At 42.1% G+C, this 15,161-nt stretch overlaps 1 protein-coding gene across 9 annotated transcripts in view; it reads right to left on the bottom strand.

Moving 5' to 3' along the window:
• The window catches only part of LOC102378218 (spectrin alpha chain, non-erythrocytic 1), an 84,586-nt gene that overhangs the window by 11,078 nt on the left and 58,347 nt on the right, over positions 1–15,161 (bottom strand). For 6 of the 9 annotated variants that reach the window (XR_003094242.1, XM_025204989.1, XM_025204993.1 and 3 more), the window contains 20 exons: positions 14,554–14,601; positions 13,292–13,383; positions 11,880–12,024; positions 11,582–11,763; positions 11,332–11,431; positions 10,960–11,157; positions 10,697–10,843; positions 10,004–10,107; positions 9,687–9,849; positions 9,149–9,163; positions 7,191–7,322; positions 6,707–6,844; positions 6,244–6,348; positions 5,820–6,028; positions 4,881–5,001; positions 4,349–4,470; positions 2,508–2,640; positions 1,549–1,647; positions 462–621; positions 39–115 (listed from right to left, as the gene is read on the bottom strand). Coding sequence is in view for 8 of the 9 variants with exons in the window: in XM_025204989.1 (XP_025060774.1) it covers positions 39–115; positions 462–621; positions 1,549–1,647; positions 2,508–2,640; positions 4,349–4,470; positions 4,881–5,001; positions 5,820–6,028; positions 6,244–6,348; positions 6,707–6,844; positions 7,191–7,322; positions 9,149–9,163; positions 9,687–9,849; positions 10,004–10,107; positions 10,697–10,843; positions 10,960–11,157; positions 11,332–11,431; positions 11,582–11,763; positions 11,880–12,024; positions 13,292–13,383; positions 14,554–14,601 (2,490 nt within the window). In the remaining variant the exon portion in view is untranslated. The remainder of the gene's footprint in view (positions 1–38; positions 116–461; positions 622–1,548; positions 1,648–2,507; positions 2,641–4,348; positions 4,471–4,880; positions 5,002–5,819; positions 6,029–6,243; positions 6,349–6,706; positions 6,845–7,190; positions 7,323–9,148; positions 9,164–9,686; positions 9,850–10,003; positions 10,108–10,696; positions 10,844–10,959; positions 11,158–11,331; positions 11,432–11,581; positions 11,764–11,879; positions 12,025–13,291; positions 13,384–14,553; positions 14,602–15,161) is intronic. The other 3 variants (XM_025204990.1, XM_025204994.1, XM_025204996.1) reach the window with 1 other exon arrangement.

The following is a 15,161-nucleotide window of genomic DNA, read 5'->3' as shown; positions in this document are numbered from 1 at the left end:
TTCCCTCTCCTCTGAACAGAGATGCTTGGCGCACTGACCTGCTTGGTGAGGAGTGTTTGCACAGAGGAGAGATCTCGCCCATAGTCATCTGTTTTCAGACTGTTTTCCTTCTCACCTAGATAATGAAGCACAGACTAAATGTAAATACACAGGCATTTTTCCCCAAGCACACGGTGATAAAGAACATTGTCTTGTCCAGGTTAACTTGCAGTCTTCATGCTTACTTACTATTTTCTCCTCTATGTAGGAAATCAGGGAAGGGGCCTTGGGCATATAGAAACGGTCACCCAAATAGCACAAAACCAAGGCAGATACTTGATTACTTTGAAGATCACAGGTATGGACTACCACCCACCCCATGTCTGCCTATTCAAACAGTAAGTTTGAATATTTTGCTCTATTTGTATGAAAGGGTGTTTTCCAGTCTCCTGATCTGTCAGCAACCAAGTAAAGCACAATACCTATCCAGGACTCCACAACATCGGCCTTCCAGTTGAACTGAAGGAAGGCAGAATTCTCATCCAGCTTGGCCTTCCTTTGAGCTGCTGCCTTCTCTAGATCTGACACTTTGTCCCTCAGGCCTTTCATCTTGGCTGTGATGTTCTCTTCATGGTGATTGTTCTGTAGGACAGGAGAAAAACAGTTCAGTTCCTGTGTGACCTAAATGTCTTCCACATACCACTGGGAGAAACTTACTTCTTTTCACTATCTTAAGAAGAAATGTTCTTGGAGATACAGGCATATGAAGGACAGCTTAAGATGCTTGTGAGATGAAGCTAGGAGCTTCAAAGGCACAATCCTAGCCAGGAAAACCTCTTTTACAAATGAGAATAAATCCTGCACATTTACTCACAACAGTTCACTGGCTCCAAGAGCAAGGGAACAGATCTGCTTGGTATGCTAATATGGTGGCCTCATTTTATTCCAAACATGCCCCCAAAAAGTGAGAGAAATCAAGAAAGTAAATGCAGTGTCTTGCTTGTTCTTCAGTTGTCAGGCTATGAGAAAACTCTGAGAAATGAATGTACAGCAAAAAAGAAAATATGGGGTTGCTAACAGTCATTTTAAGGTTTTCAAGGGAAATTCTACCTCAGTAAGATTTCTGTGAAGTATAAACAAACAGGATGAGAGAACCATTAAAGGCAACAGCAAAAGGACTCAGTAGTATGTAAATAGACACCGCCAAAGGTCTCAGTCCAAGATAGGTGGATTACTGGTCTGCTCTTCAAAAACCCAAGCATAAGAATCCACCAGAAGGGAGAAACAGGAGTAAGTGACTTGCCCAAGACAGCCAGCAAGTTGGGGAGAGAGCTAGAATTAGAAACAAGGGGTTCCCCTTTTCTCAGTCCATCAAGCCCTCTTCAAAAATAATTCCTTTTAAATGATCAACCAAATGTACCTTTTTAAGCAAGATACACCACCACATACAGATGGTGTTAAACAACAACCCAAAATCTTTCTAATCAGTGTCAAGCTGACAGTGATTATTTCAACAAGCGGAAGCTTTGGAGAGCCTTTGAGCTACTTTCCTTTCCAAATTCAACTCACCTTCTTAATGAGGTCTTCTCCATTAGCACAAACATCATTTACTCTGTCCTTGTGCACAGTGAAGTCGGTTTCAAATGCTTCATGCTTTTTTAGCAATCCCTGCAGGGAAAGCATGTTTGTAAATCACTTTTCTAAATAACTATTTCTCAGATAATGCCTTACAAAAAGATGGATTATTATTAGTCTAATACACCAATGACTGATACATTCTCTCCTACAAAGTATATTAGTCTTTGCATTCAAGGACTAATATCTAACCCCTGATCCACCTTGAAAAGTAAATAAGTATAAATTAGCAATTCTAATCTAGTTTCTTTCATTCATTCCCCCCCCAACTCTGCCCTTCCAAACAAGCTCTTCTCTACAAAGTCCAGCAAAGATATCAGCTTGCAGATCTAATTTACCTGGAAATTACTTAGCTCCCCATCCTACACAAACACTTCCAGAGAAATGTAATTGTAAAGTACATGGCAGACCCATTGACTTAAATAAGACTCCTTACACATTCAAGTTAACCAGGCATGTACCTGCTTGCAAGATCAGGGTCTTAAAACAGATGAATGCTATGAAGTGAAAGCCATTCTGTTTCCCTCAACTATCGATGGCCTCTTCACTGGAAAGGGTCTCATTAAAATGTAACTGATAAAGGGGGCTATAAGCCTGAAATCCTTAAGTTGGCTCTTTCCCAGGCCAGTTTTCCAGCACCCCTAAAAGCAGTCTGATTGAATTAGGGCTCCGTACCAGTTACCCAAAACTTACAAGTTCCTTCCAAGGGCTGAAATCGAATTGTTTTAATTCTTTTCACAAAAGATTTGTGATCTCTGCAGAATATACTACTTGAAAATGAACTGACAATATCTCTGACTGGAAAAATAAAGCATGGAAGGATCCATTAAATTACAACCCATGTGTGTCCTGAATAGCATATGCCAGCAAGAGAAGTGCAGCCTCTTGCTCACCTGGATAGCAGCAAGTGTGTCTCCATAGTCTTCGCTGGCTACCAGTGTCATTTTCTCATTAATCCAGGCTTCTTCTTCCTCAACGTTGGCCACAAATTGCTGGTACTCCAGAGACTCTTCTAGACGTTGGCCACTGTTATAAGGAAATAATAAAGAAAAAAAAAAAATCAGAGACTATCTACTGCACTTTTAGTTATGAGAGAAAAGAACTGCTAGTTTAGACAAACTGGACATTAGTACGAAGACCAACAATACCTGCTCACTACCCTCAACCTTTTCTGTGTGCTAATTCACACCACCTTCTTTCTACAGAAGCTAAGAGCACTTACACACGTGTGGGGAGCCTGCTCTGACGTGCTGGAAATCTAGCGCGTCAGAGCAGACTTGATGAATTGAGTCTGCTGGAGCACATAAATTGTTGCGCCCTGGCAGTCTTGTGCGTCACATGCACCAGCGGTGCAGCACATCTCCGCTGCTGAGAAAATGGCAGCGCTCCGAAATAAAATACGTTCAATGTGCTTTAGTTCAAAGAAGGGCTGTGTGACGCTTCGGTCCCCAATTCGATTTGGCAGAGATTCAGCCCAATTCAATGGTCAAATCTCCGAATCGAAATTGGAGAACCCTTGAATCTCTCCAAATAGAAATTGGAACCCTCCGAATCGATTCAGACAGACACAGCTTTAAATATTTTTTCTGCATACTTCTAGGTAGCAGGCAACTCATGAATGCTGCGATGCCAGGGCACACGGAGCATCCCAGAGGAGCATGGGGGGCTTCCCAGCGCGCTCGGCAGCACACCCAGAAGTGGGCCAGAAGCACTTCCGGTTCACTTTTGGGTCCACCAGGGAGCACACTGGGTCCCCCGCCTTGGTTTGGTGACTGGCACCTCCTGGGTCTGTGGGGCACCCAGGGTCCCCCCACGGCCAATCACCAAGCTGGGGAGGCGCAGGGGGGCCCCCCCACGTGATCCCCAGCAGACCCAGAAGTGCTTCTGGTCCACTTCTTGGTTCGCTGCCGAGCATGTGGAGGGCTCCCCTGCACTCCTGTGGGACACTCCATTGGTGCAATGCTGGAGCACTTCACAAGCTGTGCTGGTACCTCGAAGTATGTCGAAAATACATTTGAAGCTGTGTCTGTCCGAACTGCTGATTTTCTGAATCAGCATCAAATCTTCAGATTTGGATTTGGCCAAATCAGGGACAGTGATCCGAATCAACGAATCGAATTACTGTTCCCGATTTGGGCCAAATCCCAATTGAATAGGGCCCACTTCACGCAACCCTAGTTCAGAGCGCTCCACCACCATTTTCTCAACATGCAGACATGCTGTGCAGCTGATACACATGATGCACGGGCACTTTTAATTAGCACAGCTCACTAATTAAAAGTGCCCAGTGCTGCGTCAGAAACGCATGTAAAAATGCCATAAGAATGGCTCTGTCACTGCCAGTTCTTTATTGACTGTAATTTAATTTGCCACATATTTAAAAATTAGACTATTTCCTCCTGATAGGGTCTAGTCAGGAAAACAACATGCCAGGGATCACAGCCAATTAATTTTAAGCCTCTGACCACTGTAAATGGAGAAAGAATGAAGCCCCCCAGAATTTACTATATAGGACTTGTGTTTGTTACCAGGGAACACATACTAGAGTTTTTACTGAGGAATGTTAAGGCTGAACTTTTTCACAAGCTCCTGTCCCGGCCCCCATGGAATGCATTATTAACATTTATTGCGCACACATAGCTGCACACAGTGCCCAGGATTTAGCAAATCTGGATGCATGCCCCTATATTGTTGTATTTATACTACCTGTCCAGGAGGGCTGGTTCTCACTCACCGTGCAGATGCCAGCTGCTTTAACTCCTTCCAGTGCTCCACAAATTGAGCCAGTCTCTGCTGTATCTCCTCCTTTCCAATTGTGTTATCATCTGACAGTTTCTTCCCAGTGTCCAGTACACCCTGAAAAACAAACAAACATACGCTGAAGTCTGTGTCCAACAGCAGATCTGCAGTTATTCTATGCTCAGATAATTTATGATACTTTTGAACCATTTTCTTTTGTTAACAAGGACTTTGCGGGCTTGGAACCCAGAACAGAAATGCTGCTCCTTGACGAGCAAATAACTTCTGGTCACTTCTATAAAGTCTGACTCTGTTTTGCTGTGTAATCAACACCTGGTAGTGTTAAAAATCTGCAACCCAACTACATAGCATACCACACTCACGCTATAGTGTACCAACCGTGAGCACTAATCCCTCACAGGGCACTTCCCCACCCCCCCCTTACGCTGTCTATAGCAGATATGATTCAAGGAAAACATCATCAGTATCATCTATGGAATGCTGCCCCCTCTGACTGGCTTTTTTACCTGGATGGCAGGCTCATGAGCAGCCAGTTCTGCTTCCAGACGTTTGTGTTTCTTCCTTAGGTTCTGCACTCCAGTAAGGTCTCTGCCATAGTCCTCTGAGCTAACCAGCAGTTTCTTTTCCCTGAGTTCCAGGGGGAGACAGAAAAAGACAATCGGTTTATATCTCCTCTAAAAATGAAAAACAACATCCACTCCTCAGATTTTAAAAGTCTTCCATCCAGTGTCCGATACATTTTTAAAGCTTAACCCCCACTCCTCTTCCCAATTTGGACCCTCTCTCTGAGGCTGCCTCCTCAAACACCAAAGAGTGGGAATCAGCCCAACCATTTTTGCTATTTCCTTGATTATGCACCAACCAAATCAGCCTCTACAGAGACATCTCTGGAAAGAATATTTGATTAATTATAGCCAGAGGCCAAACTAGCAGAAATCCTTTCAGCTGTCTCACAAACATCATTTTGACTTGATACAGAAGGACAGTTCATTCATAGGATTTGTAGGAACTTTTCCATAAGAATAAGTCAAACTTCAGTAATTAAATCCCAGTTACATGAAACTGTTTTCCCAGAACTGGATGATTTCTGAGGCTTGACTGTAGGTATCTGTAGATATTACAGCCATGCCTACACTAGAGTTAAAGCCATTTTTGATACTTTCTCTGCCAACACTGATCGGAGAGAAGCATGTATAAGATGCATTATAAAGATTTACTGTATGCTGTCTAGGGAGGTAATCATGCAGGTGTGGAATATCCCGGAAGTTTATGGCCCAGTTTGGATAATAGAGTTATCCTGGAAGACTAATTTTGTACACTACAAGAGAAACTATGCTGACAGTGCTATTAAACAACCATGCTTAAATATATCACTTTTGTAAGCATGGCAGTAATATGGGCCCGACCCCAGACAACACTACACCTAGCATGTCTGAAGAACATACTTGATCCAGGACTCCTCATCATCCATATCCCGGAAGAACTGATGCAAACGGTGGGACTCATTTAGTTTTGCACGCCGGGCTGCTGCCATACTCTTGATCCGCTGGAAGCGTTCATTAATGGTGTCACGCTTGTCCTTCACCTGGGAAGTGTCGAAAGCGCTGCTGGTCATCAAGCTGTCAGCTTGGCCATTCAGGTCCTTCAAGCGATCCTGGGAACACAAACGAGGAGTGAGCAAAGAATGAGCATTGCAAGTGTGAAATCTTGGCACAGAATCAAATGTAATGTGGTTCCTTTGCAGATTTCATGATGTAGTCATAGAAACTGCATTTCAACAGGTTTAAACTTCACAGCACATCTTCATGCATGACTGACTTCACCAGTTATTACAACTTCTCTTTGTAAATAAAGACAGGAGGTGCTTACTTCATGGGCAGATATATCAGCTTCCAGCAGTTGGTGTTTCTTCAGAAGGTTGTTCACGGATGCCAGGTCCTTCCCATAGTCTTCAGATGCAAGCAGGGCTTCCACCTGGGAAACAGACAGACAGTTACAGACTGAAGCTCTGCAAGACCTTGAAAACGTAATGCTCTTACATGTGAACTGTTCTCTTCTTCTCCATCTTCCCAAGTATAGATTAAGGCCATCAACTTTGTCTCCGTACAGACATCAAACATTTCCTTTCCTCTATGCTTGGGATAGCGCCTGCACTGGCAAAACTTCCCAACCACTTGCTTTCTATCAAGAATTCTGTATTAAAGGACTGCTTTTGCTGATGATACCTTAACTCTGCCATATTCTAGGATGCCCCCCCATGTCACAAGAGGGAGCCCAAATTAGAGAAACTGCAGTCTCTTAGAATAATTCCCCATCCCAAGTTGTCAGCTACCTCTGAAAGCCAGAAATCAAAGTCTTTGATTCCAGTATTGAAATTCTGCTGTTTGTTGGCTTCTTTCAGCTTTTGGCTCTTCTCTGCCGATTTCTGCACCAGGAATTGCCACTGGTCAGCCAGAGCAGCTAGGCGCACCTGTTACAAGGAGAAAAAGGTAAACAGGAGTAGAACAAAATCCCTAGGAAGTGCAGCACAGGAACAAGGTAAAAGTCTGATGGCCACTTCCCCACCTGTACAACATACAGTCACTATTTCCTGCTGTTTAGTAAACAGACCACATTTTACTGTTATGTCTTCAGTATCAGAAAACATTACACTTCCCCAAGCAAAAAACAAAATAGTTCTTATGCTTCCTACTGTATTATGAAAATAATAAAAAACATCTAGGAAAGGCAATTGCTTCCTTTTCTCTAACAGAATGCAAGTGCAGAAGCAATTCAGGGCTAGGAATAACTAACTGTCTTGTATTTGCTACACTTACCTTTACTGCATCTTCACTGCCAGCACACGCTCCCCGATCGATCAAAGAATTCCCCATGTCAATGACTCCACGGATCCGGTCTGCATTAGCATGAAGTTCAGCTTCGAAGGCCTGATGTTTCTGGTGTTTGCTCTGAACACAGCAGAAACAAAGTTATTAATGACTGCATTTTGGGCTCCTAAATTATTCTCATGGGCTGAGAAGAGAATGGAAAGGTTCTCCGTGGGTCTGAGGTAAAGGAATTTATGGGTCATCTGATCTGGTGAAATACCAAATGCCCAAAGCAAAATTATAGAAACCCAATGCCATCCAGGCATTTGTAGTGCATTTATCATTGCTTATTCAAGTGATTTATTCCCAATTACTGGAACTCAGATCCGTCCATTTAACTGGTGGGCATCAGGCTGCCTCTAACCAAGCATATTTATTCGTGGGTAGATACGTATAATACTGTTTCTGCTTGAGAATATTTCTCCAACATTAACAGGAGGCTGTTAACCCATTTCCAATTTTGAAGTTCAGCTGTCCTCCAACTACAGATTTCTGATTTATGCGACACTTCTACAATACACTCACTGTATCTGTACATACCCTAATATAACAGCTCAGATCGTAATCAGTTTTGTGGGTTGCATGACTTCTCCCATCCTAATCTGCAAGTCAGAAAGAAAACTCACTACTCTACCTGACCCTTTTCTGGACAGATTGATATCAAGGCTCTAATACAATTTGTGTACTAAAATGCCAAGGTAAAATAGCTGAGCTACATCTGACTGTTTAACAGAGTGCCAGGTCACATGCTGAAATTTGTCTTCATTGAGAACTGAGGGCACCATGAGAATAATAGGAGCCATACAAGAGTAAGTGTGCATTTTTCCTTGATATACATGCACAGACCCATCAAAAGCATAAACAAAGGGACAAGACAGTATTTACACATAATCAACTTAAAGTGCTAGTAACACTGGAGACATGGGGATATGCACTACCCTGGGGGAGAATGAAATGCAAGGAGAATGTTAAGAGAAAATAAAACATGGAAAACTACAGCACGGTCATGAGAAATTCTGCATGAACTGCTTTATTCTGGAAACGGATAGTTCTGAGTAGTGTGATTAAAATCAGTTAAATCCCAGGAATTTAATAACATTTGAACTCAGTATGCTGGGAAAAAACACTGCTTCCCCCCATTCTTTCTAATGGGGGAATATCAGCCTAATTATCACAAAAATAAACCCATCCTCCAGGGAAGGGTCACCTTTGTTCTTTTTGAGAAATCATAGAAAAAATTAAAATTTAGTGGAGCCTCTAATGCCTAAGATACAAACAATGCTTCCTTCACTCCTGCTCCCCCCACACAATCAATCCTCCTCCTCTTTCCTTTGTGCCATTTTCTTCCTCCATTTGCAATCTTCCCTTTATATCTTCCACCATGCTGGCCCTGTGGGTGTGCGGCCACATGGGATTCCCATTTTTAGTGACACTTCTCATTCCTAAGAATTTTGACTCAAAGCCCAAGCTTGTGGAGCAGGGAACCCCATTCTAATTCCACAGAGTATGAAGACAAATACAACAGCTAAGTTCCCGAAAAAGGAGGAGGATACCATCCACACTTTACTCTATCAGCTACTTAACAAAGAAACTAACAAACAATGCAGCATGAATCAAACAGACCATGCAGAATGCACCTGCAAAACTAAACACAGGTGCTTCAGAGGAATAAACAAAAAAAGCCACATCCAAGAACACAGTGCCCAGTAACTACACCTGAATGGAAGCCAATGACTATTAGAAAATGGGAAAGAGGCTGGATGAATGGATGGATGGAGCAACAGACTGCAGCCAGACCATGTCCTCACACAATCTATGCAGGGGGGAAAAAAAAAACAAAAACAAAAACAAAACAAAACAACCCCCCAAAAACACATACTACAGCTAGTCCAAACTACAAAACTTACCAACAGTTTGGAAAGCTACAAAACAGATTGAGAAGAGAAGCAAAGTTCAGTGCATTTACATTTGTCCACAAACCAGTATTAAAAACAAAAAAACCACAGAAAATTACTTCAAGAGCCTTCCTCTAATACAGAAACATGAAGAGCGGCATTTCATAACAGTAAACAAACCTGGGACCTAAGAGACATCTATCAAAGAAGAATAGTCATTTTATTATCTGGATCTGGGGGGGGAAGATGGAAAGAAAGGACAGGAAAGCTGTCTAGGGACTTATGCAATTTCAGATCATTTGTGAATATTTTATTAACTATACGCATAAAAAACTTAATTACTGATTTCTGTTTTGGGCTGTTCCCCATGTATAATTCATGCTTTACCTTCCACTTCTGAGGAGGGAGGTGCATGCCAAATATGTTCTGTTATCCTCTTATAACACAACTGGGATTTCTCTGGGTACATTATATCATCAACAAAATAAACTATAGTGGAGTGAAAGCCTTCACTCCACTTAAACTTTCCTGGGCTGAAAAAATTATTCACCTGGATATTTGTGGGATCCTTGTATGATTCATCACTTGCAGTTTGGAGCTTTTCACTGATCCAGGCCTCTATTTCATCAACATCACGGCTGAACTGCTGGAGGGTCTGAGATTCTCCCAGCTTAGACCTCTTCTCAATCATCTGGGCCTTCAGGCGACGCCACCTGTACAGAAGCATATCAACAGTTGATGCACATCTATGCCCTGAAAACAGGTATGAGACAGGAGATTGCATGCAATCCTAAACGCCACCTCCAAAGAATTACCCAATTTCAGCTAGTATCTGAAACACATTATCAAGACTATGAGTGCACAAACCTGTCCAGAACCTCATCACGTCTGTTAGAAATAACACCTTTCGCATAGTGGTCCGCAGAAATCAGTTGGTCAGCAAAAGCCTGAAGAGCAGCAATTTTTTCTTCCTGCATAAAAGAGCCACAGAAGTTAGAATGAGTCCAGTATCTCCAAAAATCAAAAAGCCAATGTGAACAGCTGTGTAAGAACAAAAGGGGATTTTTTTCTAAAAAAGAGAAGGAAAGTGCTCTTACAACTAGTAAGTCCTACAAGGAAGTCAGGTTTATGTCAGGACTAGCACAGAACTCCACTTGGGAACAAGTGGGAAATCCTGCAGACCAACAGGAACAAGGTGAAGAGACTTTTGTTCCCTGTGCCAGACCAGTATAAGATTTCTTTTAAAGAGCAGAAAGGGATCTTTTAGGGTAGGGAAATAGAAGGAACATTGCTTTTTTCAAGCATATGGGATTTTCATTGCAAACTTTTAAAATAAATGCTTGTGATTTCATTGCGTCATATTCATAACCAATGGGTAGCATACTTCCTTCTCAGCATTAACTTTAGCTGTTGCTAATCTGCTAAATATTTACAACAGATCTTTAGAGGCTTCTAAACTTCAGATTCACGTCCCCAAGATGTGAATCTGTGACTTGTCTCTGTGACCTTCAATTTTTGTTCTTGAAGGCTGTATGAAAATAAATTAAGTCTGCCCCTCACCTGGACATTGATTGCTTTATCAAAGTCCTCGTGTTTCTTGATGAGAGCCTCAACACTGTCTAAAGTGTCACCTTTATCTTCTGTGTTCAGGAAAGCCTCACGGGCAGCCATCCAGTTTTCAGCCTGTTCACAGTCCCGATGAAACAGCTAAGGAGAAAAAAAAAAAAACAACACAGGTATGAAAGGAATCCAGTTATCACTGCTCACATGTCTGAAAAGAGAAATTTCTTTAAGAAAGGAAGCTCTCTTATGTAGCAGAGTACCTGTAATTCTAGACACTGGTCCAACATCATTCTGCGCTGGACCCAGGCTTTCTCCAGGTCTGCCCGTTCCTGATCCAGAATATCCAGTTTCTCCTTAATCTCTGGACTGGCATAGTGCCCGCGAGCCAAGAGTTGTTGACCAAATTGTTCAAATGCCTGGAAAGTGCCAGCCCTGGCGTCTATTTCAGTGCGATGTTCCTATACAGAAGGGAAAGAAGTTTATTGCTGAATCGTCATCAATCTGTTCTTGCCAAATTAAATGGAAGTTAAAAAAAAAAACAAAAACAAGAACAACTTCTCCCACTGAACTGAATTACTACAGTGCAATTGAAACTGCCTTCAGGAGAAGAAGGCTTAAGATCTTCTACATACCTGGTGCCTTTCCAGCAGAGCCTCAGCTCCTGTCACATCCTTTGCCAGTTCATCTGAGGACACCAAGCCCCGGATTCCATTAATCCAAGACATGAGGTCCCTGCAAACACGCAAAGAGAAATACTTGAGGCTTTTTGCAGGAAAATGAGCTCTTCTTCACTGCCTCAGCAGATGGTCACCCTAAGTCCTGTGTACATCACTGATGTTTAACACAGTGAGGATTAGGGATTTTATCCTACCCAGTGTTTACCTGAAGTCACTGAGGAAACGCTGGAGATCATGAGAGTCCCCAAGCTTCTCTTTGCGCTGATCAGCACGTTTTCCCAGGCTGCTCCAGGCCTGGTTCAACTCAGTACACTTTTCTTGAAGGTCTTCGGCAGACTCCGGGTGTGACTGGATTAGGCGCTGTGCAGTCTCTCCAAGAGAGTTGACCTGGAGATCAAAGAAGAGGATTGAGGACAAAGATGGCAGGAGCCTCCTCTGGAGTTCATGCATCACTATGAGATAAAGGAAATAACCCAACATGTTTTTCCCATTCTTGGGCTCACCTTGTCTCCAAGAGCTGCCAGGTCTCTCTCAAAACCTTCATGTTTGCGCTGCAGGGCCTGCACACTGGCCAGATCATGTCCATAGTTGTCTGTATTTAATGCCTGATTCTTCTCTTCAATCCATTCCTTAGTTTCATCGGCATCTCTGGTTGCAGGAAGGGGAGAAAAAAAATACTATGAAGCTCATGCTAAATCTTTTTATCAAACTCCAAACAGCTTATTTCCTAAGAATGTGAGTGTCTATGAAATGGTTTCTTTGTCAGTTTTGAAGCAGACCTAAATCTCTCAGAAGTAAGAAAATGTTAGTGTAATTTAATGAGCAGAATTTGTGCTATTTTTGAGGATTGTAGAGCTTATATTACCCATCATATCAACTACTGTGGCGAGCAGAAAATTATTGCCCTCATTTAAAAAAATAAAAATAAAAAAAATGGGGAAACCTAAGCCAAAAGGTTTAAATGGTTTCCTAAAATCATACAGCCAATCTCTGGCAGAAGTGGGAAAATAATCCGGATCTCTAACATCACAACTCTAGTACTCCTGTATTTCATTAGACTAACCTCTTCCTCCCAAGTGACAGCAAAATAATAGGCAAAATTCTTCTTTTAACATCCTTTGTTTAGACTGAGGTATGAGCTTGGGAAAGGAGTGACAATGGTGGAGAATGTTGCACAAGAAATTATTAATCATGTTTATTGCAGTAGGGGCTAAATGACAACCAAGAATAGACCTCCATTGTGCAGGCACCTTACACACACACACACACACACACACACACACAGTTGGTTTGGAAGTGTTGTAGCAACAGGGGTGGTGGGGGGAAGAAAAAGAGCAGATGCTGTACACTGAATAGGCAAAAGATTCAGTACACAAAAAATTTCAAATGTTTATAAGGTTGCTGTCATACTGTATTCAACTTCCAAAGAACTGAACGGAGGTGCTAGATCCGTGTGGCAGCCAGTGACCAAAGGATTGGGGAGACAGAGGAAAGAGAGAGGCAGTTCATGAGAATAGAAAAGGCACAACCTGGCAAGAGCACTGGCTGGTCTTGAAAGGGTTATATTCTCAAGATAAAGGTTTAAAGCAACATCTACACTATTTTACAACCCTACAACAAGCTTCCTTGCTGCTAACAATGTGCCAGTACCACAAGACGACTCAGTCAACAATGAAGTCAAAGAGAGTCATCTTAGTAATTTAAAATATTAATACAAACCACAGGTTAGAGAACTATTCTTTGCCATGGGTTTTGTTTAACTTCTTTCGAAGGAGATGGGAGTTGAACAGCATCCACATGAGCTGCCACATTTTAAAATTACAATAAATAAATTTCACATGAAGCCTAGGACAAACATTACACGTGGCACCTATCCCTAACTTGTTACTTGCTGCGTCCAGGTAGTGGGTCTTACCTGTGGAATCGCTGAACTTCATGGGCACTGCCCAGCAGCTGGCTTCGCTCTTCTGCTAGTTGCTGCAGAGATCTCCAGCGCTCATTCAGCTCCTATAGGGACAACAGAAACCCCAACATCACACTTGTTTGTTTTATTTATTACTTGTTTACAAAGAAAAATCTACCCCTTCCAGCTACCAAGCTAACTGGCATGGCTTTGTGACAGATATGGCAAGCACAATAAAGGTCTCTAAAGAAAACAGTCCCTCTATACAGCTATTCTTCAACAAGGCAAAACCCAGGTTGCAACAATGGTTTTCCAACTGTTCTGTTCTACAGACTTTTGTAGAAACAGTCGCTTGTGCCTCCAACCATGCTTTATAACACTCCCTCTCCCCTTAGAGCCCCTCGAGGTTTTATGTTACAGACATGATGGCAAGGCCTGTGGAACACTGGCAGTCCATGGACAAGAGTTATAATACCACTGCTTTAAAAAGAGTTTAGTAGACTTTTGGAAGTCTTGCTAAAATAGCTGCAATTCAGGATATATAAGCCAACTGCTTGGAGAATGATGGGAGTTACGAAAAGAGCCAAGAGAAAGACTACAGGGATCTTCAAACATGGCTGAAGCCTGTTAATTGCGAGCTGTCCATGCACATAACAAGAATCCTATTTCGCTGCTTTGATTACAGAAGCAAGCATTGATTCAAGGATCCTACATAGGTAACAGCAAACTATTAGTATTTCTCCTGGGGTTAAAAAAAAAAAAAAAAAAAAAAAATCACTCTGTAGTGCACATAGTTAAATAAGATACCAGTGTATAGGTGAGAAGATGTTATCAGCAAAGATCCACGTTTTCTGTTCGCCACAGAAAAACCTAGATTTTCTCCTTTTCAGGAGAAAAACCATAGGAAATGGTAAGTTTCCCTTCACAGGCTAGCAGAGTTCCAGTCTGCAAGAGGCTGGGGGGAGCGAGAGGAGGGCAGTCAGGCAGGGGGTGCCCTGTGCATGTGTACACATACGTGTGCACATGGCAGCCAGGCAGTGTGGAGAGCAGCTCCCTGCAGGTAAGTGGGTTAGAATCGAGGCCTGCATAGGAAGGGACGGAGGGAGGGAGTTGGGGAGGGCTAGGAATGGGGCTGGCTATAAGTCAGCCCTTTTCTTAATGTGTAGTGAGAAGGTTAAAGGGCAATGGAATATGAAGATACAAAGAGGCACACAGATGTAAGCGATAAAAGAAAGCTATTACTTTTCATTGGATTTGAACAGCAGCTGGCTTACCTTGATGGAATTAAAGGTAGCCACTGTGTGTACCATCAGACGGGCAGACTGCATGAAGAAGAGGCAGAAATAAAAAGGTACCAGTTAAATTAATTTACTAACAAAATCGGCACCATAACTGCACTCCTTACGCTAGCAGAACTCCTTACACACACCAACAATTTAGCTTTGGTCAAACATCTGGGTTTTGTAAAATAGGATTTTACAAAATGGAAAGTGATTGTAATATGCCGATTTTATAAACCTCAGTGAGAACTGTTATATTTAAAAAGTTTCTTCAGAAGTGTCCAACATGGACAGCTGCTTTCTGTATTTCAAAACAGAAGTGAATGCTGGAAATTAAATCAGTTATAATAGCTTAAAAGGCTAAAGAAGTGTATGTGTATTAATATTATGTGCAAGATATTTATTTAAAAAAATCATTTATCGGGGATGATATTTTCGACAGATTTAACTGTTTAGCAAAATCATCCTAGCCTGTAATCAATATTGTTAAAAACCTAAAACAGTATTTGAGGCTAGTGCAAAAGAAAAAAAACCAACCAAAAAACAAAACAACCCCCTCCCCTCCCCCCCCAAATAAATTGGAAGCATGATGCTTAAACACT

Source organism: Alligator sinensis, unplaced genomic scaffold (assembly GCF_000455745.1).
Source record: "Alligator sinensis unplaced genomic scaffold, ASM45574v1 scaffold388_2, whole genome shotgun sequence".
NCBI lineage: Eukaryota > Metazoa > Chordata > Crocodylia > Alligatoridae > Alligator > Alligator sinensis.
This window is presented reverse-complemented; position numbering and strand designations above follow the sequence as displayed.